This window comes from Caretta caretta, chromosome 27 (assembly GCF_965140235.1).
Source record: "Caretta caretta isolate rCarCar2 chromosome 27, rCarCar1.hap1, whole genome shotgun sequence".
Lineage (NCBI taxonomy): Eukaryota > Metazoa > Chordata > Testudines > Cheloniidae > Caretta > Caretta caretta.
This window is the reverse complement of record NC_134232.1, coordinates 7,812,864-7,840,772: the sequence shown is the minus strand read 5'-3', so window position 1 is coordinate 7,840,772 and position 27,909 is coordinate 7,812,864. Positions and strand designations below refer to the sequence as shown.

The 27,909-nt window shown below is 43.6% G+C and overlaps 1 protein-coding gene across 14 annotated transcripts; it reads left to right on the top strand.

Moving 5' to 3' along the window:
- Positions 1-100: 100 nt before the first annotated feature.
- On the top strand, positions 101-27,909 carry STRADA (STE20 related adaptor alpha). Of its 14 annotated transcripts, none has more exons than XM_048830265.2 (13): positions 101-159; positions 4,582-4,642; positions 6,177-6,234; positions 8,170-8,198; positions 14,927-15,029; positions 15,640-15,761; positions 17,410-17,518; positions 17,647-17,770; positions 18,991-19,162; positions 21,135-21,239; positions 24,000-24,301; positions 25,626-25,668; positions 26,413-27,909. In XM_048830265.2, exons 2-13 carry the CDS (start codon positions 4,631-4,633, stop codon positions 26,563-26,565), a joined length of 1,332 nt encoding a protein of 443 aa, XP_048686222.1. In that variant the 5' UTR covers positions 101-159; positions 4,582-4,630; the 3' UTR covers positions 26,566-27,909. The 14 variants fall into 14 exon arrangements, with proteins under 14 accessions (XP_048686222.1, XP_048686219.1, XP_048686214.1 ...); XM_048830262.2 differs by having other exon boundaries at positions 103-210; XM_048830257.2 differs by having other exon boundaries at positions 103-210; positions 4,582-4,666.

The following is a 27,909-nucleotide window of genomic DNA, read 5'->3' as shown; positions in this document are numbered from 1 at the left end:
TGGCTCAGGGATTGCGCCCCCCTATTTACCCGGGGGGCGGGGATTGGGGAGTGTCCCCCCCCCATTCACCCTCTGGGCGGGTCAGAGGCCCAGTGCGCAGGCCACGCAGCAGCGCGGTGACGTCATCGCGTCACGCACCCAGCGTCTCCCCTTCGCCAGGTAACCGGGGATTCGGGGAAGCGGCAGCGGCGCCTGGAGCCGGAGGAGAGAGTGAGTGGGGCGGGGGGGGGGGGTCTCCGTACAGCCCGCCCCCCCCGCCGCCGCCGCCGCCGCCGCCGCTTCATCTCCGACCCCCTTGTCCCTGCTCAGCCCGCTGGGTGCCCGCCCCCACATTGTGCGCCCCCTTGTCCCCGCCCCTCAGCCCGCTGGGTGCCCCGCCCCCACATTGTGCGCCCCTTGTCCCCGCCCCACCCCCCCCGGTTGTGTGCCTCCCTGTCCTGTCCCCGCCCCCTTGTCCCCGCCCCTCCCCCCCTGGTTGTGTGCCTCCCTGTCCTGTCCCCGCCCCCTTGTCCTCGCCCCTCCCCCCTCAGCGTGCTGGGTGCCCCGCCCCCCCGTTGTGCGCCCCCTTGTCCCCGCCCCTCAGCCCGCTGGGTGCCCCGCCCCCACATTGTGCGCCCCTTGTCCCCGCCCCACCCCCCCCGGTTGTGTGCCTCCCTGTCCTGTCCCCGCCCCCTGTCCCCGCCCCTCCCCCCTCAGCGTGCTGGGTGCCCCGCCCCCCCGTTGTGCGCCCCCTTGTCCCCGCCCCTTCCGCCCCCCCCCCCGGTTGTGTGCCTCCCTGTCCTTTCCCTGCCCCTTTCCTTTCTCCTCCTCAGCGTGCTGGGTGCCCCCTCACCCCTTGTCTCTACCCCTCCCCCGTGTACTGGGTGCCCTCTGCCCTTTCCCTGCCCATAGCTGCCCCTGCCTCTCTCCCCGCAGCTTGTTGTGTGCACCTTCCCCCTGTTCTTTCCCTGCCCACAACTGTCCCTTCTCCCGTGCACTGGGTGCCCCCTGCCCCCTATACCTCTCCTGCCCACCGCTGCCCCTTCCCCAGAGCGCATGGTGCATCCCGCTCAGTGCTGTCCCCCTGGGCTCCTACCCCTGCTTGGAGCCCAGCTTGCTTTTGCAGGGTTGGACAGTGTGAGCCACTGCTGTCATGGGCCTCTCACTCCATCTTGCTCTTTTTGATTGAGGGAAGCTTCTGCCTGTCCCCTTTTATTCTAGAGAGTCAAGGCAAGTGAGGTAATCTCTTATATTGGACCAACTTCTGTTGGTGGAAGGGACAAGCTTTTGCGCCTCATAGAGCTCTTGTTTAGGTCTGGAAAAGGTAGCCACAATGTCTAAGGGCATGTCTTCACTAGCAATGTTAAAGCGCTGCCGCGGCAGCTCTTCAGCGTGGCTTGTGTAGTTGCAGCTACCAGCGTTGGGAGCGCTGTCTACACTGCCACTTTACAGCCCTGAAACATGTAGCGCTCAGGGGGGTGTTTTTTCACACCCCTGAGCGAGAAAGTTGCAGCACTGTAAAGTGCCAGTGTAGTCAAGCCCTAAGCTAAATATAAGGTGGGACAGGTTGCGAAGCATAGGAGATTCACAGGTGGTGTAGGAGACTACTTAAAGTGAAGTGGGTAATTAACATCTTTGCAGTTATAGGACAGAGGAGGGTTAGTAGGCAGCACAGCGTGTTACAAATTGTTGTAATGGGCCATAACACCAATGTTTCTGGTCTGTCCAGGGTTTTTAAGTGTCCAGCAGAGTTATGAATTTAAGTTCCCAGGCTCATCTTGTGAAGTTGTTGTGCGGGTTTCCTTAAAGGATGAGGACTGAGAGAGCTGATATCGCATGATCACTTTGTGAAAAGTGTTTGCCTGTGGGTGATGGGGTGTTATTGTCTTTTATCATTTTTCTGTGTGAGTTCATGTGAGAGCAAAGTCTCTTTTCACCCACGTTGCTGATGGGGCATTTGATGCATTGGGTAAGGTATACAACACAGGCCTATCACAACGTGTGGGACTCATGGGTCCTGAAAGGTGTGTTTTGGCAGGGGGGTTGATCATCATAGCAGTGAAGATATGTCTGTAGGTTTTGCATATGTTCTGGCAGGGTCTGGTGCTGTTTTTAGTTGGTGTGTTCTGGTCTGTGAGGAGCTTGCTTCTGATGGGTGAGCTTAGCAAGATTGGGGGGTTGTTTGAAGGCCAGAAGAGGGGGTTTGGGAAAGATTTCATGCAGGATGTGGCCTCCATCAAGTATGCATTGTAGTTATTTGATGATACCCTGTATCTCGCATGGGGTGGTAGGTGACAGCTAGGAGTGTGTGATCAGTGGAGGGTTTTTTTTTCCCCCGAGTTAGAAGCAGGTTCTCCCTGGTATTTGGACGGCCCATTCCATGATGTCATCTGCTTCTCTGGTGGAGTGTCCTTGTTTAGTGAGGGCTGTTTTAAGTGTGTTAAGGCAAGGATTCTCAACCTTTTTCTTTCAGGGACACCCCCCCCCCCCAAACATGCCAAAAAAACCTCCATGGCCCACCTGTGCCACAACAACTGTTTTTCTGCATCTAAAAGCCAGGGCCAGTGTTAGGAGGTAGCAAGAAGGGCAGTTTCCAAGAGCCCCATGACACAGGGAGCTCCACAAAGCTAAGTTGCTCAGGCTTTGGCTTCAGCCCTGGGTGGCAGGGCTTGAAGCCCCAGGCTTCAGCCCCTTTTGGTGGGTTTCGGCTTTCTGCCTTGAGACCCCGCAAGTCTAATGCAGGCCCTCCTTGGTGGACCCTCTGAAACCTGCTCATGGCTCCACAGGGGGCCCCGGACCACTGGGTGAGAACCACTGTGTTAAGATATATATTCTGGACTTTGGTGCATATTCTATGGTATCTGGGTGCCTGGCTGTAGATAACAAATTTCTTGTTGTGTCTGGGATGATAACTGAATCTGTGGAGGTAAGTGTGGTGATCTGTGGGAGTCTTGTATATAGTTTTCTGTAGGTTTCCATTGTTGAAGCTGATCATGGTGTTCAGAAAGTTGATGCTGGCATGTTCTAGAGAGAGTCTGGTGGTTGGGTGTTGGTTGTTGAAGTGGTGGTAGAAATCTATGAGGGAGTTTAGGCCATCTGTCCAGAGGATGAAATATCATCAATGTATATTAGATATAGCATTAGTTTTGCAGTGAATTTTTCCAGAAATTCTTCCTCAACGTGGCCCAGGAGAGCCATGTGGAGAGCCATCCTAGTACCCATGGCTGTTCCCATGGTTTCGCCAAAGTGTTAATGTAAAGGTGTTATGGATGAGGATGAAATGGATTTCAGAGAGTGTATAGCTATCCTCTCGATGGTGAAGAGATTGTGATGGATGTCATGTTTAAGGATTTCACTTCGTTTTTTTTTCCCCCTGGAGCAGTCGATGTTATGATTAAGTAAGTTTGTGTGGTTTGTCCACTGGGGAGTGGCCAGACTTTTTTCTTGTAACTGTCAGTAGGGACGATATATGCTGTATTCTGGACGCTCAGACACTGCAGCAGTTCTATTTTTATAAAGCTTCCTTTGTGTATCCCCTGCAAGATAATGATACTTATACAGCATCTTTAATCTGAGGGGCCTTACAAAGGGGGGTGAGTGTTTTTATCCCCATTTTACTGATGGGAAAACTGAGGAGCAGGGCAAGTGAGTGAGTTGCCCAAGGTCATGCACCAAATCAGTAGCAGAATTAGGACTCAATCAGAAGAATTAGGACTCAGATATTCCTATTCCCAGCTACTTGCTTAACAGTTGTGTAACATGCTGTGTACCTTTCTGTTGCTATTCTCTCTGGGAAATTATTAAACATTTGTATTATGGTAGGACCTAGACATACTAAACAGCATTGGGGCCCCATTATGTGAGGTTCTGTACAGCTAGAACTGGATGAAGTATTTGAACAAAACTGGTGAAAAATGCAGGTTACATAGAAACATTTTGCAAATTTATGTGGATTTCACTTACTTGTTTCAGTGGTGGTGGGTGGGAAGCCTTTAAAAAAAGAACACCTCAAAATCAGAATGTTTTGTTTTGACATTTTTTAAATGAAATGTTTTGGCTTTTTATTTAAAATGACTTTCCTTTTAGAAATTTCCTCTAGTTTTATTTTTTTTTTAATTTAAAAGCTTCAAATCAAAACTAACTGTTTTGTTTGGCCAGAAATGATTTTTCCCTATTTTTTTGAATCGCCAGAGAACAGTAATCTGCTGTTTGTACAGCTGTAGTACTGCTGTAGGGTAAGGGTCCTTGCCCTGTGGAACGTGTAGTCCACCAAATATTGTACTGCATATCCACCTCTGTGAAATATCTTTTCTACAGATTTTTTTAAATGGTTTGTTCAGGTATTTCTGAACCTGTTTGGGAAAATTCACCTTGCAAAACTTGCTGTCACTGTGGCGGAGCTTCTTAAAGTTAATTTATACAAAACCTTTGTGCTCTAATCTTTCAACAGTCAGCAGAGCGACCTAGGTTTTGATGTGTGCAACTGGAGACATGCTGTATAGAATGGAACAAGAGCAGTAACTCATTTGCGGGAAAGGCTTATTGTGGAGACAACTCATTTGCTTTGCCTTCTTAAAACAATTGTCTTGCTCTCATTTTCAGGATATTTTTAATTTCACGAACTTGGAGTAGCATTACAAATCTGGATTCCATGTCTTTTCTTGTAAGTAACCCAGAACGAATTAGGGTGAGTGTTAGCTTCTAGCGTTATTCCAAAAAGCAACTGATTTTGTAAATCTTTCCATACACACGGAGATAAGCTCTGATTCTGCAACAGTTTGTGTGGGGTGGAGCCCATCCCATTGACTTCCTTGGAGCTCCAAAGGGGCCTGCCTGCACAGTTCTTGTTGCAGGATTGGGACCATACTCTATCTTGTTGCTGGAGAACTAGATTTTTAATTAAATACAATTATTTTGATTTATGAGAGAGAGAGTTACTTTTAAAAGGTATGTATCTGTGAGCTAGATGTGTTGCCAAATGCTTATTATGTGCATTTTTCTCAGTGTTCATTCTCTTTAGATAGTGCTAATTGTTGAATACATCTTTTTTCTGTTTATGTATTATACAAAATGATTTTATCACTTATTGTTTTATAATGTACAGAAATTGCAAAAAAAACAAATGCTGAAACTTAACTGAGTTGATGGTACCTTTGAAAGAGGGATGGAGGAAATGTCTTGAAACTTAACTAAATTGACAGTGTCTTTTAATTTATATTTTGTATATATTAAAGTGTCTTTTAAACTTAAAATGAAGTCCTTTTTTTTTTTTTTAATGTTTCCTTTTAAATGCTGGAATTCCATAACAAAGCTGTTGTGTATAGCACTTAAACAGGAAGTAAACTAAGTAGTGAAGATACATTGTTGAGAATGAAATGTGCAGAGGATGACAATACACTTTAAAAAGGCTTTTTAATATAAAGCAACAGTAACGCAGTTAAGGAAATGTATTTATTTATGATTGGAAACCTGGTGTCCCTTAAGGTTCATAAGTCAGCAGCAAAGTGTGTGTGTGTGTGACAGAAGAGAATCTCTGACGTGATCACTGTGAATGGTGTAAAAACGACCCTTTTGAAATTTTAACATCATTCACATTGTGCTAAATACTGATACAATGAAATCCTGCTTACTTTTCAATTGAATGTGGACTCTTTTTCATACCAGCCTGCTTCAAATAGAGGTAGTTTAACATAAATGTAAGTAAACTTGTTGATTGCTTCAGCAAGCCGACCAAGATTTTTGCCATAAATGAGTAGTAAAATGACTAATATTTACTGAGCGTTAACAGTGTACTCAGTACTATACAAGCTTATGATGACATAGTCCGTGCCCCCAGGATTTTAGTTTATTTCTAATATCTAATCTATCTTGATGCGAATCGAAAATTGAACTGAGTGGATAGAGATCATGTCACTAGCAGCCTTTATGGTGCTCTGAGTTTTAAACATTGTTTGACTTAGTTTCTTCCAGAACATGAAAGAATAACAGTTTATCAGTTGTCTGTTACTGTTTAAATATTAATATTTACAGCTGCTGAATGAATTTTAGCTCATTTCCCCTCATTGCAAAGGAGACACATGTTAGAATGGTCGGAGTGATCTATATGATTCTGTTTTGGTTGACATAAAATAAAAATGGATGAGCTGTGGAATATGTCTAGAGGAAATAACTAATTGGCTTTGGACTTTCTTCTCTAGCGGTGGGTGTCCGAAAAGTTCATTGTAGAAGGCTTGAGAGAATTTGAACTGTTTGGAGGTAAGTACTCCATTCTTTAGACGCTTCAGTAGAAATCTTTTACTTTAAACTTGAAAGCACCCATCAGTGTGGTATAAGTAAATGTGCTACATGAATGAAGAAATCGGTTTGTAGCACTGTCTTCAAATTGGCCAACAAAAGTAAACTTAGAAGAAAAAACTTAGATTTTGTACAGCAGTTCATTTTAAAGTCAGTAGTAGTACAAACTTCAGAACCTTGTAATGCAGTAAATTAGTGCAGTCTGGTCTTTCCTGAATAACCATTTTTTCCCTCTGTTAAATAGATTTTGAACTAGAAAAAGATAATTACAGAAATTGAAAATTTTCCAAATGTTTTGTTGCTGAGTCTAGTTAAAATAAAGTATTAAAGCTGATAGAAGAGAAGCCTTTAAGTGTAACTGTGGTCAGTAAAGTAACTATGTAAATATGGTGCTACCTTATACAATAGATCTGCTCCTTGAGTATCTTTGAATTGGGCCTGCTGACTTCACTGGCAAAAAAAAAGTTTTAAAACAGTAACACTTTAGCTTTCCAGGGTTGAGACAACAGTGTAAACTGGATTTTAATCTGCTACTTTCATCATTTGCAAAATTGTCAGCTAAATTCTGATGGCAGAATCTTTGTGACAGACGATGTAAAGGAAGCTAGCTAGAGGATTAGATCCCAGGTGGAATTAGTAGTTAGCAAAATCTTCCATTTGACTTGTAAATTTTGCAGATTTGCCTTTCCACATTGAGTTTTGTAGTTATGTTGAACCTCATTTCAGATTAAAGAAAAGGAGTACTTGTGGCACCTGAGAGACTAACAAATTTATTTGAGCATAAGCTTTCGTGAACTATCCTCACGAAAGCTTATGCTCAAATAAATTTGTTAGTCTCTCAGATGCCACAAGTACTCCTTTTCTTTTTGCAGATACAGACTAACACGGCTGCTACTCTGAAACCATTTCAGATGGGGTTTCTAGCAAACCTTTTTTACACTATGTCTATTCTCACCATGGTTACAAACTTAGTCTCTAAGGTGCCACAAGTACTCCTTTTCTTATTACCATGTTTGGAAGCTATGCATGGTTTTGGCTAGCACTGTTTTTTAAAATTAATCCCTGCCTAAAACCAGTCACTGAAAACAGTTTTCAGACGTGTTTAAGGATGGGTCTACCAGAATCTTTTTTTCAAACCTAGCTGTAGCTAGTATCTTTTTGCTCCTGATGTGGATGGTGGTTTTTTGCAGTGGCTTTTCTGACTTAACTGCACTTCTAGGAAGAAAATACATTTAAAAAATATCTGTCATGTTTTAATGTACTAATCTGATTAGAAACTTTGCCCTGAAATGAAGCTGTTAAACTAAAATTCATCCCAATATTAAGAGCACTGTTTCATTTGATTTCAGTGTGAATTGTACTTGCTTATACCACGGCTAAATTTGGACCATTTTATCTAAGCCCCTAGTTACACAGAAATCTTGTTATAAGTGTCCTTGTCGAAATGTGGATTTTTGTTACCTCGGGAAATTTGGAATTATGTAGAATTTAACTGCCACTTTCTACACAGGTTGCATTCCTCATTAAACTTCCAAAATAGCTTATCCCAAATATTTAAATTCATCAGATGTATTAATCTATTTCTTTTTAAACAATGAGTTTAAGTTCACAATCTAAAAACAAAACAAATCTCCCTAACCTAAGGCTAATTGAATCTGTGTAACTTTTAGAATTGGGTTTCTTGATATGTTTTCTAATGTCTGTTACTTACTGTTATGATGTTAATTGTAAGTTAAAGATTTTGCCTGGGAATATATCCTTACACCTATCCAGTACCTAAACTATGCTTTGAGGGTATTTAATTTATTTATTTTCATAAATATATATATTCAAACTATGTTTTGAATGGGTATTTGTTGAAGAAAACATGGTGAACAATTAATTTCTTTACTCCAGAGCAGCCTCCGGGTGACTCTCGGAGAAAAGTAAGTGATTTTTGCAGGCTGTGGTGCTGTGGTCCATTGCATGGAGATTATTCCTTGTGGAAGTTTGATTTTCTTTCTACCTTATTTATACTTCATCTGTATATTTAGCTTTACATGTGTGAAAACAAGTTTCACCCTGGAAAAGAGATTTTGGTGTGTGGTTTTGAAGCTGTTGCATGTGACGTTTTAGCTGTAAATCTGAGATTTAATTCCTTACGCTCACGTTTTCAAAAGTGGTTCTGAAAACAGGGCCCAAATTGTCTCAGGTTAGGCATTCAAAACCAGTGCCCAGTTTTTTTAATAATTTGATTTCCTTTCTCTTCCCTATGCCACATCTGCAAAAGAGACCCCAGCATCAAACTGAGAATTAGATAATCTTCAGTTTCAAATGGGACTTCACCTTCTGCTGAAAACCCATTGGCATAGCTGTTTGACTTCCTTCAGAGCTCACAGGAACAGTCTTAAGCCTTCAACAGGTGCTGCTATCTGCTTAGAGAAATCTTTTCTGCTTGAGGACTAATTCCCTACAGAGCTATGAAATGGCCATCTAAAAATGCATAGTATAGTCCAAAACGGGACAGTTTGAATCTTTACCTGTAATCTGAGTCATATTCATGGTTCCGATTAAAGTACCAGTGGTGTACAGTGTAGACATAGCCGAAATGGGAGGCTGTTCTGGGCCTTTAGACATCTTTGCGGTGTTGATGCTGACTTTCTTTCATTTAAAACAAATCTTATTCCCCTAGATAGTTGTAGAAACAAGGCAATAGTTAGTTAGTTAATCGGGGAAAGGAAATTTTTGTAGTTTGAGTCAAAAGTGAGCAAGAGAAACTTAGGTGGTTTTGTTTTGTTTTTTTACTTCCCATCTTCCACCAGGCATTGAATCCAAAATATAATCCACCGGAGTTAGATTCGGCAAATGCAAATCACTGCTGGCATTGCATAGCTCTGGTTTCCTAATGGCATTGACAGTACAATTATCTTTCAAAAACTAATTTCCTTAAACATACGTCCAATCTAAAACCTAACCAAAAGGCCTGAAATGTTAGCCCTTAGTGAATGTCATACTTCATGCAGCTAATCCCACGTTTCTTCATTTTACAGCTTTCGTGATTTTTAACTGTACACCAAAAGTTATCCTGTGTGAAACTCTCGAGGAGCTTTTTTGCAATATTTCATAAATAACATTTCAGTTTAACTTCTTTTTAAATTTTTTTTTTAATCTCATACAGTGTTTAACTTTTGAGTAGAGCCCCTTCTGCATAATGTGGTTAGTTGTAGAGTTTTCAAACTCAATGTTTATCTGCAGAGAGGTGAATCAAGGTCTCTAATGTACTGAATTATTGCTAAAGGGGAGCAGATGATATGTTCTATTTTGGTTGAAACAGCCTGCACCATAGTTAAAAAATAACATGTTAGATTTATTTCATTTTTTTGCATGTGTTGGCTTCTGCTAAATTTGGAGTGCATTGTATTAAAGCATACCACCTACATAATGCACAGTTTCAGAGCAGCTGTCATTGCTGCAGAATAATTTTCGTTTTCTTGGTGGTGCCTTTCTGCTTCACAGGACCCCATGTGCCTCTGTTTCTTTCCTGTCAGTCCTGCCATTGACAGGGGTGGGTGGAGATGATGGAAAATGTAATGATCTGGGCATTAACTGTGAAAGTCAGAATTGGTAGGAATATTTAATGGAAATCTAGAAATAAGAATGGGTAGCAGCCTTCAATTCATAGCCAAATGATAATGTTGTGTGACATAGTGGGTAGAGCAAAAGATTTGGAACTGTTGGGATTCTAGATTCCAATCATGGCTGAGCCAGAGATTAGCTTTTACCTCTTTGTGCTTCAGTTGCATGAGCTGAAATAATATAGTGCCTTTCACTGAGGTTATTACAAAAATTAAACCTTGTCCTCTCTCTCATTGGGGTAGGCATTATCCCCATTTTACAGATGGGAAAAGGGAGGTATAGTGTGTCTGTATTACAGAGCTTGGATTAGAACCCAGGGGTCTTGACTCCCAGTTCCATTCAGGAGAAAAGTAGAGTTTATAGAAAACTGGATGCTTCATCTGAACTGAGGCTAATTTATGGTAGGAAACAAACTTTCAGTGTCCAAGGATAGTGGACTCAATAACCTGTTGGATCTTTCCCATCTACAATTCCTGACACAGGGGAAATCTTCCATCATTTTGATGCATTAATTCAGCACTGATTGCCCTAGACACTGAGGATAAGAGATTTTAAGAATACTTTTTTAATTTTTCAAGGTTAAAATGATCTAAGGGTTACATGCCCCAAATAATAATTTGTATTTTGATAACTCTAGTTAGGTTACATTTTAAAATGTGCAGATAATTTGAACAACTCAGATTCCTCAGTTTCTATTAGTGACGGTCACTCTTGGGCTGTTCATTGATATAAGGTTTTGAGTTCCAAGCAGGTGTTGGATCGAGCTAGTATTTGGTGGTGCCATTAGTTTCTTCAGTATTTCAGCTTTTTTTAATTTTAAACTAAGCTTCCAGACCTTTGATACAATGTTGTCTTGAGTATGTAGGCTGACTGAAACGATAGGTCTCTGAGGTTTATACTCTCCCCTTCCCCTCAAACAGAGTGTTGACTCTGATATCCAATAATGCCATTGTTGTCTACTGGTTCACTGTCAATCATCTTAACAGAAACAACCAGCCATTCTGGAATTATGAGCAGAGCTTGAATACTGTACTACCATCCTTTTTTTTTTTCTTTTTTTTTTTTTCCTTCATCTGATTCCTGATATCAAGTCAACTTCCACCACTGATCTCTTTACTCTAATTTGAAGTGTCAAATCTGTTTGGTTCTGGTTTGGTTGAAACACGACTTTAACCTTTGAAACGTTTTAGTCCCAATTTGTTTTTCCTGTTCGAATGGCAGGTGTGAAATTGCCCGTTCTGTAGCTTCCCCTCTTGACCATTAGTTTATCAGCAGCTGGAAGTATAATCTCATATAGACCTAGTGGCCCAGTGTCTGATCTCACACAGGGTATATAATCTATACAATCAGCCTACATCTTGTGAATGCATTGCAGTAGGTTTTACAAGCTACAGCCTATTCACCCATGTTCCTAAAATTAGAATTGGAGCCCTTAGCATTTCTCTAGTAAGAGTGTATTTACATATAAATGTACTGCCTTGCCATGTGGCCAAAACACAGATGAGTGAGTGCACAGTAGATGCGTTCTTTTTCATTTCTCTTCAATGCCCTTGGAGACTTCTGGCAAACTTTTACCCTTTGCTAAACTGTCTCTTCCCGCTTAAGAGTAAACTGCTGGTTTCCTTGACTCCCAGTGCTTTAATTGTGGTAGAAAAATTGGGATCATATGTTCATGTAACTAACATAATCATCAAAGAATGTTGAAGTTTTCCAAAAGCTGTGGTGTTGCCTGCAACTTTCTAGGGATTCTGCCTTTCTAGCCAGCATAATTGTTTCAGAAGCTGTCAGTTAGTCTCTAGTTTGTCCCAGCCAAGTTTTTGTGCCAAATCGGATTTTCTTAAGACTTCTTCAGACTCGAGTCTAAAACTGCGTTAAGCCACAAATGAAGATAAGTTTGGTCTAAACCTAATTCCTAGTGGACACTTATCCATCTTGCCAAAGCTTCAGTCAGTTTGCCACAGGTTCTAGCTATCTGCTTAAGAGAGCCCTACAACTGGAACACGAGCACTGCAGATTTAATAGAATTGTGAGCCGGAGTCTCCAGAACTGGAATAGGTGATGGAGCTTTGGCTCGGGATGGAGGTGCATTAACAGAGCCTAGAACTGTAATATTAGAGAATGCGGCACTCAGTAATGAGGTGGCCTTGTAGCTCTGTGGGAAGTGAGGCCAGGACTGGAATAACAGAGGGCATTGCGGGTTAGAACTAAGGTATGTGGATGGAGTTAGGAAGCTTATGTATCCAGTTTCATAACATTAAAATCATTTGCCAAATTCATGCATAACATTTTAAAGAGAACTCCATTTTCTAATGCATAAGTGGTGTCAGCTGTTAATGTTAGGGTGTTGAAAAAAACTTTGGTTTTGTCTTTAGAACCAGTGGATTCAGGATGCTTCTAGGACCCCTTTACTTCTCAGTAGTGTACTTATCAGCTGTTGCTTAAAGAAGCAAGTATTTAATATTTGCATCAAGAATGCTTTAAAAACAATCATTAGGAGATGGAGTAGGTTTTGTTTTAAATAAGTTATAACTAAAGTGTTCAGAATATATTTTAGCAGCAGTTCTCTAACTTTAGCAACCCAAGGACCCCCATTTTGATTTAAAATTTTTTGCGGACCCTGAAGCCCCCGTTGAGCCCCAGGCCCCACCCCCACCCCACCTCTTCCCGCCCCTGCTCCACCACTGCCCCTCCTCTTCCCCACCTCTTTCTGTCCCCTCCCCGGAGCACACCCCATCCCCACTCCTCCCCCTCCCTCCCAGCGCTTCCTGCACTCCGCTGAACAGCTGTTCCCTGGTGTACAGGAGGCACTGGGAGAGAGGGGGAGGAATTGATCAGTGGGCTGGCGGCCCTGGATATGATTCTGCCCCCCTCCCCCAAGCGTGCTCCATCCCCGCTCCTCCCTCCCAGCACCTCCTGCATCCCGCTGAACAGCTGCTCCCGGTGTGCAGGCAGTGCGGGGAGGGTGGGGGAGGAGTTGAGTTGATCAGCGGGGCCTGCAGACCCCCTGGAGTACTCTTGCAGGCCCCCAGGGGTTCGCAGACCCCAGTTGGAGAAACAGTTAGGGCTTGTCTACATTATGGAACTTTTTTGTCAGAATAGCTACAGTATGCTTGCAAAAGCCCCCTAGTGGAGATGCAGCATATACCAGCCAAAGGAGTTCTGCCAGGGTAGCTGCACCGTTTCCCCAAAGGACGTTAACTATGCCGACCAAAAGTACGCTTCTGCCAAGGTAATTGCATCTACACCAGGGGCTTTGCCGGCACGGGTGTATTGACTAGGGTGTGAGATTTTTTTCACACTCCTAGCTGACATAGTTATGCCGACAGAACTTTGTAGTGTAGACCAAGCCATAGTGTGGGTATGGTTAGAATAGCCTCTTGTTACTTAATAGCTCTTTGTCATTGCATCATACCTCCTTCCTTCAATGACCGAGATAGGTGTGTGTTTCCACTTCCATTGCAGCTACGAGAAAGTGAGTTGTGTTTTGTTTTTTGTTTTTTTTCCCTGCTGCATGCATCAATAGCAAAATTGTTAGGAAAGTCTGATTGTAGAATATTTATGGCTGGTGATCTGAGACAGAAAGAACAGACCTGGGTTTCCAGTTCCCAGGTGGAGTTAGTGTTTCTGGCAGATTAGGAAAAATTCACCTAATTCAAAGTTAGCTGATCGCCATATTTGGGGTCGGGAAGGAATTTTCCTCCAGGGCAGATTGGAAGGCCCTGGAGGTTTTTCGCCTTCCTCTGTAGCATGGGGCACGGGTCACTTGCTGGAGGATTCTCTGCTCCTTGAGGTCTTCAAACTACAATTTGAGGACTTCAATAGCACAGATATAGGTGTGAGGTCTTTTTTAGGAGTGGTGGGTGAAATTCTGTGGCCTGCATTGTGCAGGAGGTCAGACTAGATGGTCCCTTCTGGCCTAAATATCTATGAAAAAAAAAAAAAAGTTGACATAAAATGAACAGATTTGGTCTGTCTGTTGGAGAGAGAGAAATCTGGAGCCTCCCTGTGTCACTCATCTAACTATAAGCGTAACTGAAGGACAAAATGCACTGCAATAATGGAACATGCCTGAACACTGTGTATAGACTTTTCTTGCTCCTCTGAAACCCCCCACCAAGGAGAATTAGAATTCAACTGTGCTGCTAACGCTGCCAGAGATTGCGGTCTCTTTTTGTGCATATCAAATCATCTGTCAGTTTTTGTGACAGGCTCCTGTAATGCAACTTGGACTGTAATGCCTGTGTATTGAATTGCACAGCTTGTTTTTAATCAGTTTTAAGCATGAGTCAGCATGAACAGAGAAGAACATTTCTCTTTTCAGCTTGTGCATGTGGATATAGCAGGGAGCTCTCTCAGTTGTAGTGAAAAGATGCAGCCTCTCTCAAGCAGGCTGGCAGACGTGGGAGTGCTGCTCCTGTGTTCATTTGTACTAGCTCTTTGCTGCAGCTAAACTCTTGCTCCCATTTGGAGCTTCTTTCCATGTGTGTCTGATCTATGCATCTTGGGCTTTTCTTAGTTGGTTCATCGCTTCTTCCTGCAGCAAAACAAGTTCAACTTTGTCAGCCTTTGCCACAGAGAGAGCATGAATGGATAAGTGGCTGAAAAGTAGCAACCTCAGCCAGGAAAAGCTTATTGCCAGAGTGCAAAAAAACCCACCATAGACAGGTCTTCAGTCTGTCACTGCTGCACAAGCAAACAGATTATGATGCAGAAGTTTGTAAAGAGTGGGAGAAAGGTGGCTGTTGCAAAGGGGTGGAGTAGTGCTGTCATGTGTCTTAAAAAAGACCATCTGGTTTATAGTAGATGGTAAATTATGTTGTTTGGTTACATGTCATAGAAAGCAGATACCTCGTTCCAGAAAATCCAGACATCTCCTGGGTTTCAGTTTGTATTAAGATATTTACAGCAGACACAGCTAGCTTTTATACTCAGATATGTCCTGATATTATGAGCATGTGCAAAAATATAATGTGGAACAGATGATCTCTCTACTAGATGTAATTAATATCCGTTTCTGATTTTTATCTTGCTTTTCTAGACCAATGATGCGAGCTCCGAGTCGATAGCATCTTCCCCTAAAAGGGACACCATGAGCAGCTTTTTACCAGACAGCAGCTGTTATGAGTTGCTCACCGTAATAGGTAATGTTCCCAGAAAAACACCTAATTTTCATTCTCCATGTATGCTTCCTTTGTAAGGTACTGAATTTTTCTTGTCTGGTGGTTTTCTGAAATGTAAAATGCAAAATATCCTTTCTTTCTTGTTTTGTTTTAGTAGTAGTAAAATTACTGTCTAAAAAGTAAATTAAGGTGGGTTTCTTGTCCTGAAGCTCTTACAATCCAAGTAAAAGATAAATACTAGATGAGAGGAGGCGTGGTTTTGAGCTGAAGCAAAAGGGTATCAGCTAGGACTCTTGAGTCTCATACCTGGCTTTGCCATTTGTTCCCTGTATGGCTCTTGGCAGGTCACTGCATCTCTCTGGGCCTCAGTTTGCAAATCTGTAAAATAGGAATATTACTGACCTATCTCCCAGCAGATTTTTAAGTAATTGGTTTTGTATGTAGAGTACTTGAAATTGGAAGGTGATGTAGAACAGGCAAATTTTTATATTAGACAAGACCATCAACAACAGTTAAGGTGAGAGAGGGAATGAGGGTAATTGCTAAGGAGGAAGTGTTGATGGAAGCTCTCCCACAACACATAGTTAATTGTATTTGCGCTTATGGGGTTAATCTCACTCTCTCTTTTCAGGTCATGGCTTTGAGGAGCTGATGACTGTGAACCTGGCCAGGTATAAACCATCAGGAGAGTATGTCACAGTCAGAAGGATTAACTTGGAAGCTTGCACCAATGAGATGGTGACATTCTTGCAGGTGATGCTACAATCTTTAGAATGGGGCACAGCATCTTTCATGTATATTGAAAGAACAAGACTCCTAGGATCTCAGCTTCAGGTTATTTAATGTTTTCTAAGGTGCCCATTGCTAAGCATCTGGATGCTGTACAACTTTAACATAGTAGTTGCATTACTGGCCCACAAAGACCAATTATCCTAATGAAGAAATGGTCAAATTAAAAAATAAACCATTATACGGTGCTGGTAGTAGATACTCCTTCAGACTGAGTTATAGTTTTGTAAATGTTAGTTGGCTGATACGTCTAAAATTATTTTGAAGCTGATGGTGGAGTGTCTAGGGATTAGTGCACTGGACTGAGTTTCTAGTGTTCTGGGTTCTCTGGAAACAGCTCAGCCGCTGTCTGGTCATGAGCAAGTCACTTCTCTGTGCCTGGTTTTTGAACTGTGAAATGGGGATCTTTGCCCACCTCATGAGCATGTTGTGAGGTGATTCATGTTTGTAAAGTACTTTGAGGTCCGAGGTGGAAGGTGCTATGAAAGCTGAGTGTTATTCTAAGGCGGTGGCTCTCAACCTTTCCAGACTATTCTACCCCTTTCAGGAGTCTGATTTGTCTTGCATACCCCCAAGTTTCACCTCACTTAAACTACTTGCTTACAAAATCAAACATAAAAACACAAAAGTGTAACAGCGCACTGTTACTGAAAAATTGCTTATGTTCTCATTTTTACCATAGAATTATAAATCAATTAGAATATATATATGTGTATAGTATATCGAGCAGTATAAACAGATCATTATCTGTATGAAATTTTAGTTCGTACTGACTTCGCTAGTGCTTTTTATGTAGCCTGTTATAAAACTCGGCAAATATCTAGATGAGTTGATGTACCCCCTGGAAGACCTCTGCGTTCCCCCTGGGGTATGTGTACCCCTGACTGAGAACCACTGTTCTAAGGGGATTGTTCTTCTGGTTAAAATCAAGACTTGCATCTAATCCTTTCTCTTCTAAAGGATGCACTTGAAGAGGAAGAACCCAATGATCTTTCCATACCAAACTGCTGTAATAGCATCCTATGAGCTCCTCAGTTTCAAAATAAGATTAGTGCAAGGAAATACTGTATCAAGTTCCAAACACAGACGCTCTGATGCCATAATTTGTTTATCCTTCTCCAGCAAATTCATTCAAATAGGTATTAACATTGACACATCATGATGTAAACACCAACTAGCCCTTGTGCAGAGATTGTCAGAACAGCTGTTTGGGGTGGGGGTTTAGTATGTGTGTTCTTTGAATTTATGTAAAATGTCCCTGTATGACCATTCCTTTTTGCTGGAAGTTGGGATTGCCAGACATGTTGCACTGACATAGGAGCTCCTGAATTCAGTGCTAAGCAACTGTTGCCTATGCACAGACCTCATGCCAGGAAAATCTAACTCTGGTGAGAGATTATTTTAGCTGTCATATCTTCCCATTTTATCTGCAAAAGGAGAGACAGGAACTTCTCAGGTCAAGAGAAGGTTCAAGTCAGTGTTTTGGCAGACAATCCTTAAAGTGCTACCTTTTGTCCAGTCTAACCTTCCTAGAGCGCTGACCCTCTGTACCATATATGGAGTTTTGTATTTATTTATTTTGTATTGATTTGAAATATCCTTTTGCTTTTAGGGTGAACTTCATGTGTCCAAACTCTTCAACCACCCCAACATTGTGCCATATAAAGCAACCTTCATAGCTGACAATGAGCTATGGGTAGTGACCTCCTTCATGGCTTATGGTAGGTGGAGAGGAGAATATGTCTGCTATCTGACCAGGCTGCTTTAGCTTCTGTTAAATCATCTTTATTTAGGTGAAGTGTCCTCTGTTTTTCCTGCTCCATCAAAAAACGTTTCTTTGTCTCTTTAGGTTCTGCAAAGGATTTAATCTGTACCCATTTCATGGATGGAATGAGTGAACTGGCTATTGCTTATATCCTCCAGGGTGTTCTGAAGGCTCTTGACTACATTCACCATATGGGCTATGTACATAGGTAAAACGGAAATCACTCTCTTAATCACTTATCCTACTTTCTGTAGGAAATGCTTACAAACAATATTCATCCAGCTGGGACTAGGTATCTCAAGGGATTTGGAATAAGAATATGGCTTGCATCTAGCTTGCCCTGCTGCTGCTGTAGAGAGCTTCATTGTCCATGCCCTTGGTCCTGGACTTCTCATTACCACAGAAGTAGTACTTTAAAAAGAGCAAATCGCAAAATGTTCCTGAGGCAAAGTGTAGTAGTAACTTAGGGCTAGGTTAAGTTTTTGCTGAAGTAAATCCTTCCATGGGGTCCCCAAGGTGGGAAGATGAGAGGAGGGAGGTTGTGACGGCAGAAAACAGCTGCATCTTCCTTTTTGCCAGGGAAGTTGGAAGGGGCTGGGAAGAGGGCATACTCAAGGGATATACTAACTTCCATGGAGCCCCAGATTGGAATTAAAGCTGCCCCTTCCAGTGGATAGGCAACCGTCTGCCCTCCCTTGGGTGAATATTCTTCTGTATCCCTGGCATGCAGAGGGGTCTTTCTGATGTAGTTTACACCTCTTTGTTGAGGCTTCAGTGAAGCAGGTCCATCTGTATCTTATGGTGGTAGTAATGACATCACACAATATCCAAGCGCAACCTCTAAGGGAATGAGCAGGTTGCATTATTCCTATCCTTCCATCATTGTTGGTTGTACAGTCCCAGTGTCATGTTAGGGAGGTGATAGCCTATTCCTTCATCCAGTGAATTACATGTTTCGTGCTTTCCAGGTACTTTCACTTTTAGTTCTCTCTCCTAGCTTTTTTAGATTAATGGTACAAAGTTGCATTTATTTTTTTTAAGAGGTGAGGCTTTATTTATGCTTATGCAAATATCACTTGGCCAAGCAGCAGATATTTATCTCTTTTAATCTCTCCTCTTAAATCAGTGCCTCCAGACCCTTAATCAGATTTATGTTTTTCCTGATAAACACTAACATGGCTGCCACACATACTTGGACGTAAGTTTCAAAACCTGATTATTCTAGGCTATTGGTACTCACTCTGTCACATATTTTCACTGGATGCTCAATGTGCCTAGGCTTCAGAATATGCCTTCCTTAAATCCTGTACAGGATCCCTATAGAATAATCTTCTCACATGGATGCTGGGAAGGAATTTAAAGTCCTTCTAAGGTAGATGATCCTTGACCATGTGTTGACCTCCTACTTCTGATCCCCTTTGCTTTAAGGAGTGTGAAAGCCAGCCACATCCTGATCTCTGTGGATGGGAAGGTGTACCTCTCAGGCCTGCGCAGTAACCTAAGCATGATCAACCACGGGCAGCGGCTCAGAGTTGTCCACGACTTCCCCAAGTATAGTATCAAGGTCCTACCATGGCTCAGTCCTGAAGTCTTACAGCAGGTATGGGATAGAACTGTCATTTTATGGGTCACTCTCCTCTTCTTCCTCATTGTTGACTTTCTTACTTTTGTGGACAGAGACCCCCCCCTCCTTCACTGTTGCTGGAATTTCTTGCCAAGAAGCAAGGAACTATTTTCAGGCTAATTTTGTAACCTGAGGAGAGCATCTGATCGTGTAACAAAATCATGGTTCTTGGAAAAGGCAGCACAGACCTTGGAGCCTGATTCTCCCGCACCATGGGTTTCAATGGGAGCTACTCTGATTCGACAAGCAGGAGAATTGGGTCTTTGGCATTTTAATGACAAAACTGGCCTATTGTCCTGAGTGGGTCATACTGCTCTGGACCCTCATGCCAGACACCCATTCATGTCAACTTAACATTTCATATCCTGGTGGCAAGCGCAGCCCGTTAGCCGTACTGCCCCCATAACACTGAACGTGAGCCTTCTGAGTTGCACCCAGAGGCATCTTTTCATTCTATAGGGCAGTGGTTCTCAACCAGGGGTCTGGGGCCCCCTGGGGGGGGCAGTGAGCAGGTTTCAGGGTGTCTGCCAAGCAGGGCTAGTGTTAGACTCGCTGGGGTCCAGGGAAAAAAGCCAAAGCCCCACCACATAGGGCTGAAGTCTGGGGTCCTGAGTCTCGCCACCCGAGGCTGAAGCCGAACGTAGCTTGGCGGGGGCCCCTGTGGCATGGGGCTCTAGGCAATTGCCCTGCTTGCGACCCCCTAATGCCGGCTCTGGATTTTATATGCAGAAAGCCAGTTGTTGTGGCATGGATGGGCCACGGAGTTTTTATAGCCGTTGGGGGGGCCTCAAAAGGAAAAAGGGTGAGAACCCCTGCCCTAGGACATTGTATTCAGTGGTCTCTCCATGGCAACTGGGAGGAAGACGGTTTATTCGCCCACAGATAGGCACCTGGGGTGGAAGGAGAGCAGCTAAAACAGACTTCTTAAAGCTGGGTGGAATCTTGAATGCCAGGTCTGTCGTTGAGGCCTTGCACTCATGCTGTCACCGTAGCATGTTAACGAGTGTAATAATGCTAGTCTCTGATCTCGTTATACGCATTCCCTTATGTTGTCAGTCTGTTCCCATGGCTCTCTGTGACACTGCTCAGTGATAAGTGGGTTTCTAGCTGCTCACTGTTTAAAGCTGCTGTGCTAAGTTAAACCCGTAGAGGCTTTTAGCATCATTTTTCCTCCTGATGAGTTTTCATTCATTCTCTTCACTCTTTTTTTTTTTTGTTTAAAAATAGCAGCTGTGTAATCAGCCCGGCCTGAGGGGGACGTGGGTGTTCAATGGGGGCAAAATAAGCCTTCAGAAAGGTCCGTACTAGAGCGCCGGGTATGGAGTTTTGCACCAGTGCAGGGGCTAAGCTCCAGAGGGGAGTCTGCATAGTTGTGTGAAATGGAGGGGAACTGCATGGAGCTCTCCCCAAATACTAGTTTCTGTGTTACGGATTACATTAAATGGTCATTCTCTTTGTGTATCTAATAGAATGTATCTTGGGTGTTTATCTGGCCCCCATTACCAAGTGCCCAAGCACCTCACAGTCTAATTGTCCTTGCAAACTCCTTGTGAGGTAGGGCAGTGCTATTATCCCCATTTTACAGATGGGGAGCTAAAGCATGGAAAGATTAAGTAACTTGCCCCAGCTCACACATGAAGTTAGTGGAAGAGCAGGGAACTAAACGTGGATCTCCCAAGTTGCAGGCTAGTGCCCTAACCACTGGACAGTCCTTCTGTCTCCTTCCAAAGAAACTGATCACCAACACAGATGCATTTTCTTTTAAAAACAAACAACCTCAAACCTTGTTGCCTTGGTAGTGAAACCTCTACAAGTACTAGGGCACTTTGGTTTAATTGTTTGGTTTTTGTCCTTCCCCTTCAGGTACCTGATCAGATTCCCGCAAGGATAAGCATAACACATAACTGACTTTATAGCTAATTCTCTCCATCCCGCTCTTTGGTTCTAGAATCTCCAGGGTTATGATGCAAAATCCGACATTTACAGTGTGGGGATAACGGCCTGTGAACTGGCAAATGGACACGTCCCATTCAAGGATATGCCTGCTACTCAGGTAGGGTTTACAAGCTGCTTGGGTGCTCCTTCCACCCCAGCCTTATAACTGCATGCTGTGGAGTTAGGAAATTGAGTTCTGTATCTGTTAATAATACTTAAATGCAAGGAACCGAGTTATTGGCGGCAGCTGTGTTTGTAATGAGATGTGACAGATTCTGAGCTCTTGAGGTCATGGAAGATCTCTAATGGCACTCTTTGCACAAAAGTAAGGGTAATAACCCTCGCCTCTTTTCTTTCCTTTCTTACCTGTTAAACTACTGCTGACTTCCACGCTACCAGAGGCTGCATCTCTGAGGTACATAAAGGCATACATAGAAATTAGCATTGGAAAAGATCTATTAGGTTATCTCCTCACCAGCGCAGAATTGTTCCCTACAGTAAATTTTCTAGTGCTCTGTCTCCAGTCTTCTTTTAAATGTTTCAAAATATGGAGTTTCTTCTGAAGGCCTCTGTTGTAGGATTATTATTGATTGACTTGACACCTTTTGGAGTTTTTTAATGTGTAATAAAACCTTCCCTTTTTTCCCCTCTTGGGGATGCCTTTCTTCCTACAGCCATTCCGTTAATCTTAATCAAATCCATAACTCGAAGGGATACCTCTCTCCGCATGTTGTGTGGATTTCTATAAAACCTGAGAATCTGATATTACAAACAGTGCAGTAGACAGAGAATTGAAGATCATTACAGTTAGTCTCCTCCAATACCAATCAAGACCCTGCTCCCATTGAGGTCTCTATCAAATCTCTTGCTGATTTCAGTGGGAGCAGGAGCAGGTCCATTCAGTTCAAAATAAGTCAGTCCTCCTTTGCAGATTGACCGGAGCATCTTGGTGTCACCCTCCCAGGGAAACATTTAACACTAGTAGGGTTCTGGGGCACACCTTGAAAAACAGATTAGAAATGTAGATACACTGGAGGGTAGGGATAGGATACAGAGGGCCCTAGACAAATTAGAGGATTGGGCCAAAAGAAATCTGATGAGGTTCAACAAGGACAAGTTCAGAGTCCTGCACTTAGGACGGAAGAATCCCATGCACCGCTACAGACTAGGGACCAAATGGCTCGGCAGCAATTCTGCGGAAAAGGACCTAGGGGTTACAGTGGACGAGAAGCTGGATATGAGTCAACAGTGTGCCATTGTTGCCAAGAAGGCCAATGGCATTTTGGGATGTATAAGTAGGGCCATTGCCAGCAGATCGAGGGACGTGATCATTCCCCTCTATTCAACATTGGTGAGGCCTAATCTGGAGTACTGTGTCCAGTTTTGGGCCCCACACTACAAGAAGGATGTGGAAAAATTGGAAAGAGTCCAGCAGAGGGCAACAAAAATGATTAGGGGACTGGAACACATGAGTTATGAGGAGAGGCTGAAGGAACTGGGATTGTTTAGTCTGCAGAAGGGAAGAATGAGGGGGGATTTGATAGCTGCTTTCAACTACCTGAAAGGGGGTTCCAAAGAGGATGGCTCTAGACTGTTCTCAGTGGTAGCAGATGACAGAACAAGGAGTAATGGTCTCAAGTTGCAGTGGGGGAGGTTTAGGTTGGATATTAGGAAAAACTTTTTCACTAGGAGGGTGGTGAAACACTGGAATGCGTTACCTAGGGAGGTGGTGGAATCTCCTTCCTTAGAAGTTTTTAAGGTCAGGCTTGACAAAGCCCTGGCTGGGATGATTTAGTTGGGGATTGGTCCTGCTTTGAGCAGGGGGTTGGACTAGATGACCTCCTGAGGTCCCTTCTAACCCTGATATTCTATGATTCTAATGTACCATCCTACTGCTAGAAAAGTCCAGGTACAGAACTTGATTAACATTTTATAACAACCTTCTGCACACAGGTTACTGAGAGCAGTGGTACATGGGTTGCTACATGTCACCTGTGCCAAGTTAGAGCATTCATGCTTCCTGAGCTCTGCTGTCCAGTCCAGATTATAACATCACTCTCAAACAGAAAGCATTGTTCTGTGCATTCCTAGATAAGTGTAGGGTTATTGGAGGTTTGTTATGTAAAGGGGGCCTGGGCATGCTGCTTCCACCTGATCTACTCTCCCCTTTCTGCTTTTTAACCCAAATCAACTTTCACATTGAGCCACTTCATGAAACCTTGGTGCAGGAATGAAGGGGTCTAAATGCTGCTGAGGGAACCAGGATCCAACAGGTGCTCCGGGAGAACAACTATCCAAAATCAGGGGAAGCTAATATGAAAGTAGAGGTGCCCTGATCTCCCTACAGCCACCTCAGCCCTTGCCCTGACCAACTGGATGTGGCGTCATTCCAGGTTATAACAAAGAATTAAGAACTTTGCCTGCCAATTGGATTAGGAGACCTACAGACTTGTCATCAAATATGACTGCTGCAAGGGGCCAAATGCTGCACTGTAACGTGTGTGTAACTGCTGTGACTTAATGCAATCACGCAGCAGTTAAAGGCCTGATACTGTGAATTGCTGACAAGTTGAGAGCGCTCTGGAACGTTCACGATTGGGCCCTGTGTGAGAAGGGAATTTGGCCCATAGAGTTTACGTAATACAATCTATGTTAGAATAGCAACTAAGGACACTGGTGTCTAAGTCCTGCAGCAAGAGTAATGCTGAATGAACATACAACACATGCAGACCCTGGACCACTTGCAGGACACAACTGAAGATTGTTGCATAGAGTATCTGAAGTTTAAATACATTTGTTGTAGAGAGTCCTGCCTGCTCTCTTAAATGTGTCTACTCTGTATCATGCATGTGAGTCGTTTCATCCAATTCCATTTCAGATGCTGTTGGAGAAGCTGAACGGAACTGTTCCATGCCTGCTAGACACCACCACGATCCCGGCTGAGGAGCTGACCATGAAAACATCCCGCTCATGTGCTAACTCCGGGATTGGTGAAGGGATGGCAGTTAGCAACGTGAGGGCAGCCAATGGGGAGTCAACACTGCACCCTTACCATCGGACCTTCTCACCCCACTTCCATCACTTCGTGGAGCAGTGCCTGCAGCGTAATTCCGACTTGCGGTACAGCCATAATGGGAATGCTTGGTTACAGATCTGCTCTAAACACCATTCGGGGCCTGGGTACTGTAACTGTGGACTCTGTGTGGTTTAAAGATTGTTTTAATCCCGATCTCTCACCATGGCTTTTGAGTTGAGTCTCAGTATTGGCGTTTTGTTCAGTGATCTCTGATTAAAAGCATGGCTGTGTGAAGAGGTGCCCCATATGTACGGCAAAAGAGCTGTCCAGAATAGCTATAAATATATAGCCTGAAAGCCGTAAGAATATGTAGCATTTTGATAGGACCTTGCATCCGAGAACCCAAAGAATTTCAGTTATTAAGCCTCACAAGCTTCTTGGGAGGTGTTATCCTCATTTTACAGGTGGAGAAACTGAGGCAGAGAGGTTAAATGTCTTGCCCAGTGCCACACGTCGAGTCCGTGGCATGTTGGGGAAACTAACTCGGGACTGGCAACTCCCATTCTCACTAGACCTCATTGTCCCAGAAGCAGTTTCATTCTCCAGCCAGGAGAGCTCATCTTGAGACTTCAGTGAATAAATGCTGAGAACAGAGCAAGAACAGCATTTGCTTTTCTAGTTCACCAGGACCATGTATTGTCATCTTACTCTGTGGCAAACGTCTCTGTACCTATAATAGGCTATTCATAATTTGGCTAGCAGAAGTTTTTGCTGAGTCCCTGTGTATAGCTTCTTTCACTGTCCAGGGGAGAGGAGTATACAGGGCAATGATTGTCCCTGTGATAACTGCATCACATGGCTTTTCAGTTAATTGATTGCGCTATCTTCAATCATGCTGGGATGCCTGGCTGGGATGATTTAGTTGGGGATTGGTCCTGCTTTGAGCAGGGGGTTGGACTAAATGACCTCCTGAGGTCCCTTCCAACCCTGATCTTCTATGATTCATGCTGCTGTCTCACGAAAGGAGCTACAGATCGCATGGCACTTTGAGAAATCTTTGGGGGATAACCTGATCATTCTGGCCAACAACTTTGCCTCTTGTGAAGCAGATTCTAATGGCAAAGGCGCTTAACTCCTTCCTTTGTCAGTCCCCCCTGGGGATGCCTAGAGGATAAAAGTTTCTACTACTGTGTATAAAAGGGTGAAGCCCATGGCTGAGGTCCAGTCCTGAGTCAGGAGACCGGGATTCTGTTCCCACCTTCACTCATTTGCTATGTGACCTTGGTTAAGTCGCTTCCCCGTCTGTGCCTCAGTTTCCCCCCTCAGTAAAATAAGAATCATCTTGACCTATATCTCATAGGGTGGTGAGTGTTTGTAAAAAGCTTGTAAAGACACAGGAAAGCTGTTAGAAAGTCAGTGTCGTTTACGCTAATCACACTCAGGTCTCCTGTATGATGATTCATTCCCTTCTCATTCTCTTTTGTACAGGCCAAGTGCAAGCACCCTGCTGAATCATTCCTTTTTCAAGCAGGTAAAGTGGTTCATTTAATCTTCTGGTAGAGGGCAGTGGCCTTCCCATGGTAACCCCCTTGCTGCCGCCTCAGCTGTGGGGAGCAGAGTTCTGAGGACGGGGGTGGGAAGATGTTGCTGTTGACTCCTCACCTCTGGATAGCTCAGCACTGAAAGCACCATTTAGACTGGGGGTTCTGGCTAAATGCCTATAGCCAGGAAGGACCAAGTTTCAAAGAGCTTGGCTTGCATGGGTATGTTTGGGGACAGCCTACTATTGCATAAAATCTTCTTAGCTTTTTACTCCAGTTATAATCTGTACTCAAAAGAAATCTCATTGGATTTCCCTTCTACCCCCCACCCCCACTTTCCTAATGACTTTTTTTGATTTCATTAAGTCCTGGGGTCAGTGGAGGACAGGGTATTCTGGCAGCAGTGCCAAAGATCTTGCCCTCCCCCAAACTCTGCCAGCCTCTCCTAGAGTGCCACCAGCACTGTTTCTGAATTGGCAGGGACGTGTCACTAGATAAGACTGAGGAGGTTTATCTCCAAGTTTAGAGGGCACAGTGCCCAACCCTGCAGCACTCCTAACTTGGACAACAGAAGATTGGGTTAGACTGACTGACGTCCCGGGCCTGCTGGTATGTTATGCTGCCCCTATTAGCTCAGTCTATATTGTGATGTCCTACGTGTGGTCGAATGTTACTAATGCCATAAAACCTCCCCAAGTGAGAATAGCTCAAACTAACTCTCCCTCTGCCCCCAGATCAAACGCCGTGCATCCGAAGCACTTCCTGAACTACTGCGCCCTGTCACGCCAATCACCAACTTTGAAGGTACGCGGCCACAGGATCCCAGTGGCATTTTTGGACTGGTATCCAGTCTGGAACAGCTAGAGGTGGATGACTGGGAATTCTAGAACAATGTGGCAAATATACGGTTCTAAAGCCCTTGAAGGAGCTTTCTGGACATAGTAATTTATTGGCCCCTCTCAAATGAAGCTGGGATGAATGTTACATGCAGAAGAGTTTATATGACTGTAGTAAGGAACTTCACCTGGTCGTTTACTTGAGCAGAGCCTGGAATCACCCTTGGACAGAAATTAGCTGGAAAAAGGGATCTGTTTGTAGGAAATGCTGAATGTTTCCTCCTTGGTGCCAGGAGCCCCCCAGCTCTTGCTGTTGAGCATCAGGGATAGGCTGTATTAGGAGTTTTGTTCGCTAGAGCTGAGGCTGAGTCAATCCCGATTTGTTGGTCTCCATCACATCGTTTTCCCCTGTTACTGACTCTCTAATGTCCCTAGTTCAGAGGTTTCTGTGTATCTTTAGCCTATCTTTAGATAAACCCTTTGTTTTGTTCCTTTACAAGGGTGCCTTTGAGACAAGTGTAAAGGAGGGGAGAAGGAATGCAACTCTTCTTAGACTTGGACATTCTCTTCTAGACCGCCAGGTTCTCACTGTGGCATTCTTCTCATGGGGTCACTCTTTTGGCAATAACAAATTTAGCCTGCTGCTTTATTGAGAGGAAAATGGAAGATCAGACAGCTCTGGAAAAAGGGGTCCCCTTCTATTCCAGCCATGCTCAGAGGTTAGGAGATTCCTCTGCAAGGCTGCATTTGTCTCTTCAAGGAGACCAGTAGATCTTTGTTTTTTTAAAACTCTTGCCATGTGGTGCTGAATGCCCTGAAGTGCAGGTCAGAAGGGCACCCCAATTTTCTGGAACTAACCAGCTGTTCCTGTCTCTTCATGTAGCCACCTCAGCCACCAGCTGCATTTTTTAAAAGTAAGATGTAGTTTTGAAAGTCTTTGAAACTGCACCATACTATATTTTACAATAAATGCCATTTATCTGGCTGGTCCCATCCTGCAGCAAGGCTAATGTCACTGCATGAAACGTGCTGGCCAGTTTCTGTTTCTGAGAACCTACCATGGGAGGAAGAAAGGTAAGTTTGGAGCTCGCGCTTTCTCTGTGCCCTGCCATTGGCAGACCTCTCTGCTGCTGTGGCAGCTCTCCCTTCACTGTGGCGTTCAGGTTCTCCAGACTGCATTTTAAGGCCTTTTGTTCATCCTTTCTAAGCACCATGTGCATCATCGATCTTCCTTCTCAATGAAGCACTGAGAATCCGGTCCTGTACTGGTGGTCACCGAGAGCAGTGGTGCTGGCAACAGGTCCTTTTTGTGTGTATAAACTGTACTTGAACCCAAATAAAGTTTGTTACTCTAGTTTTGTTGCCAAAACAAATAAAAATGTAAGTATTTCTGAA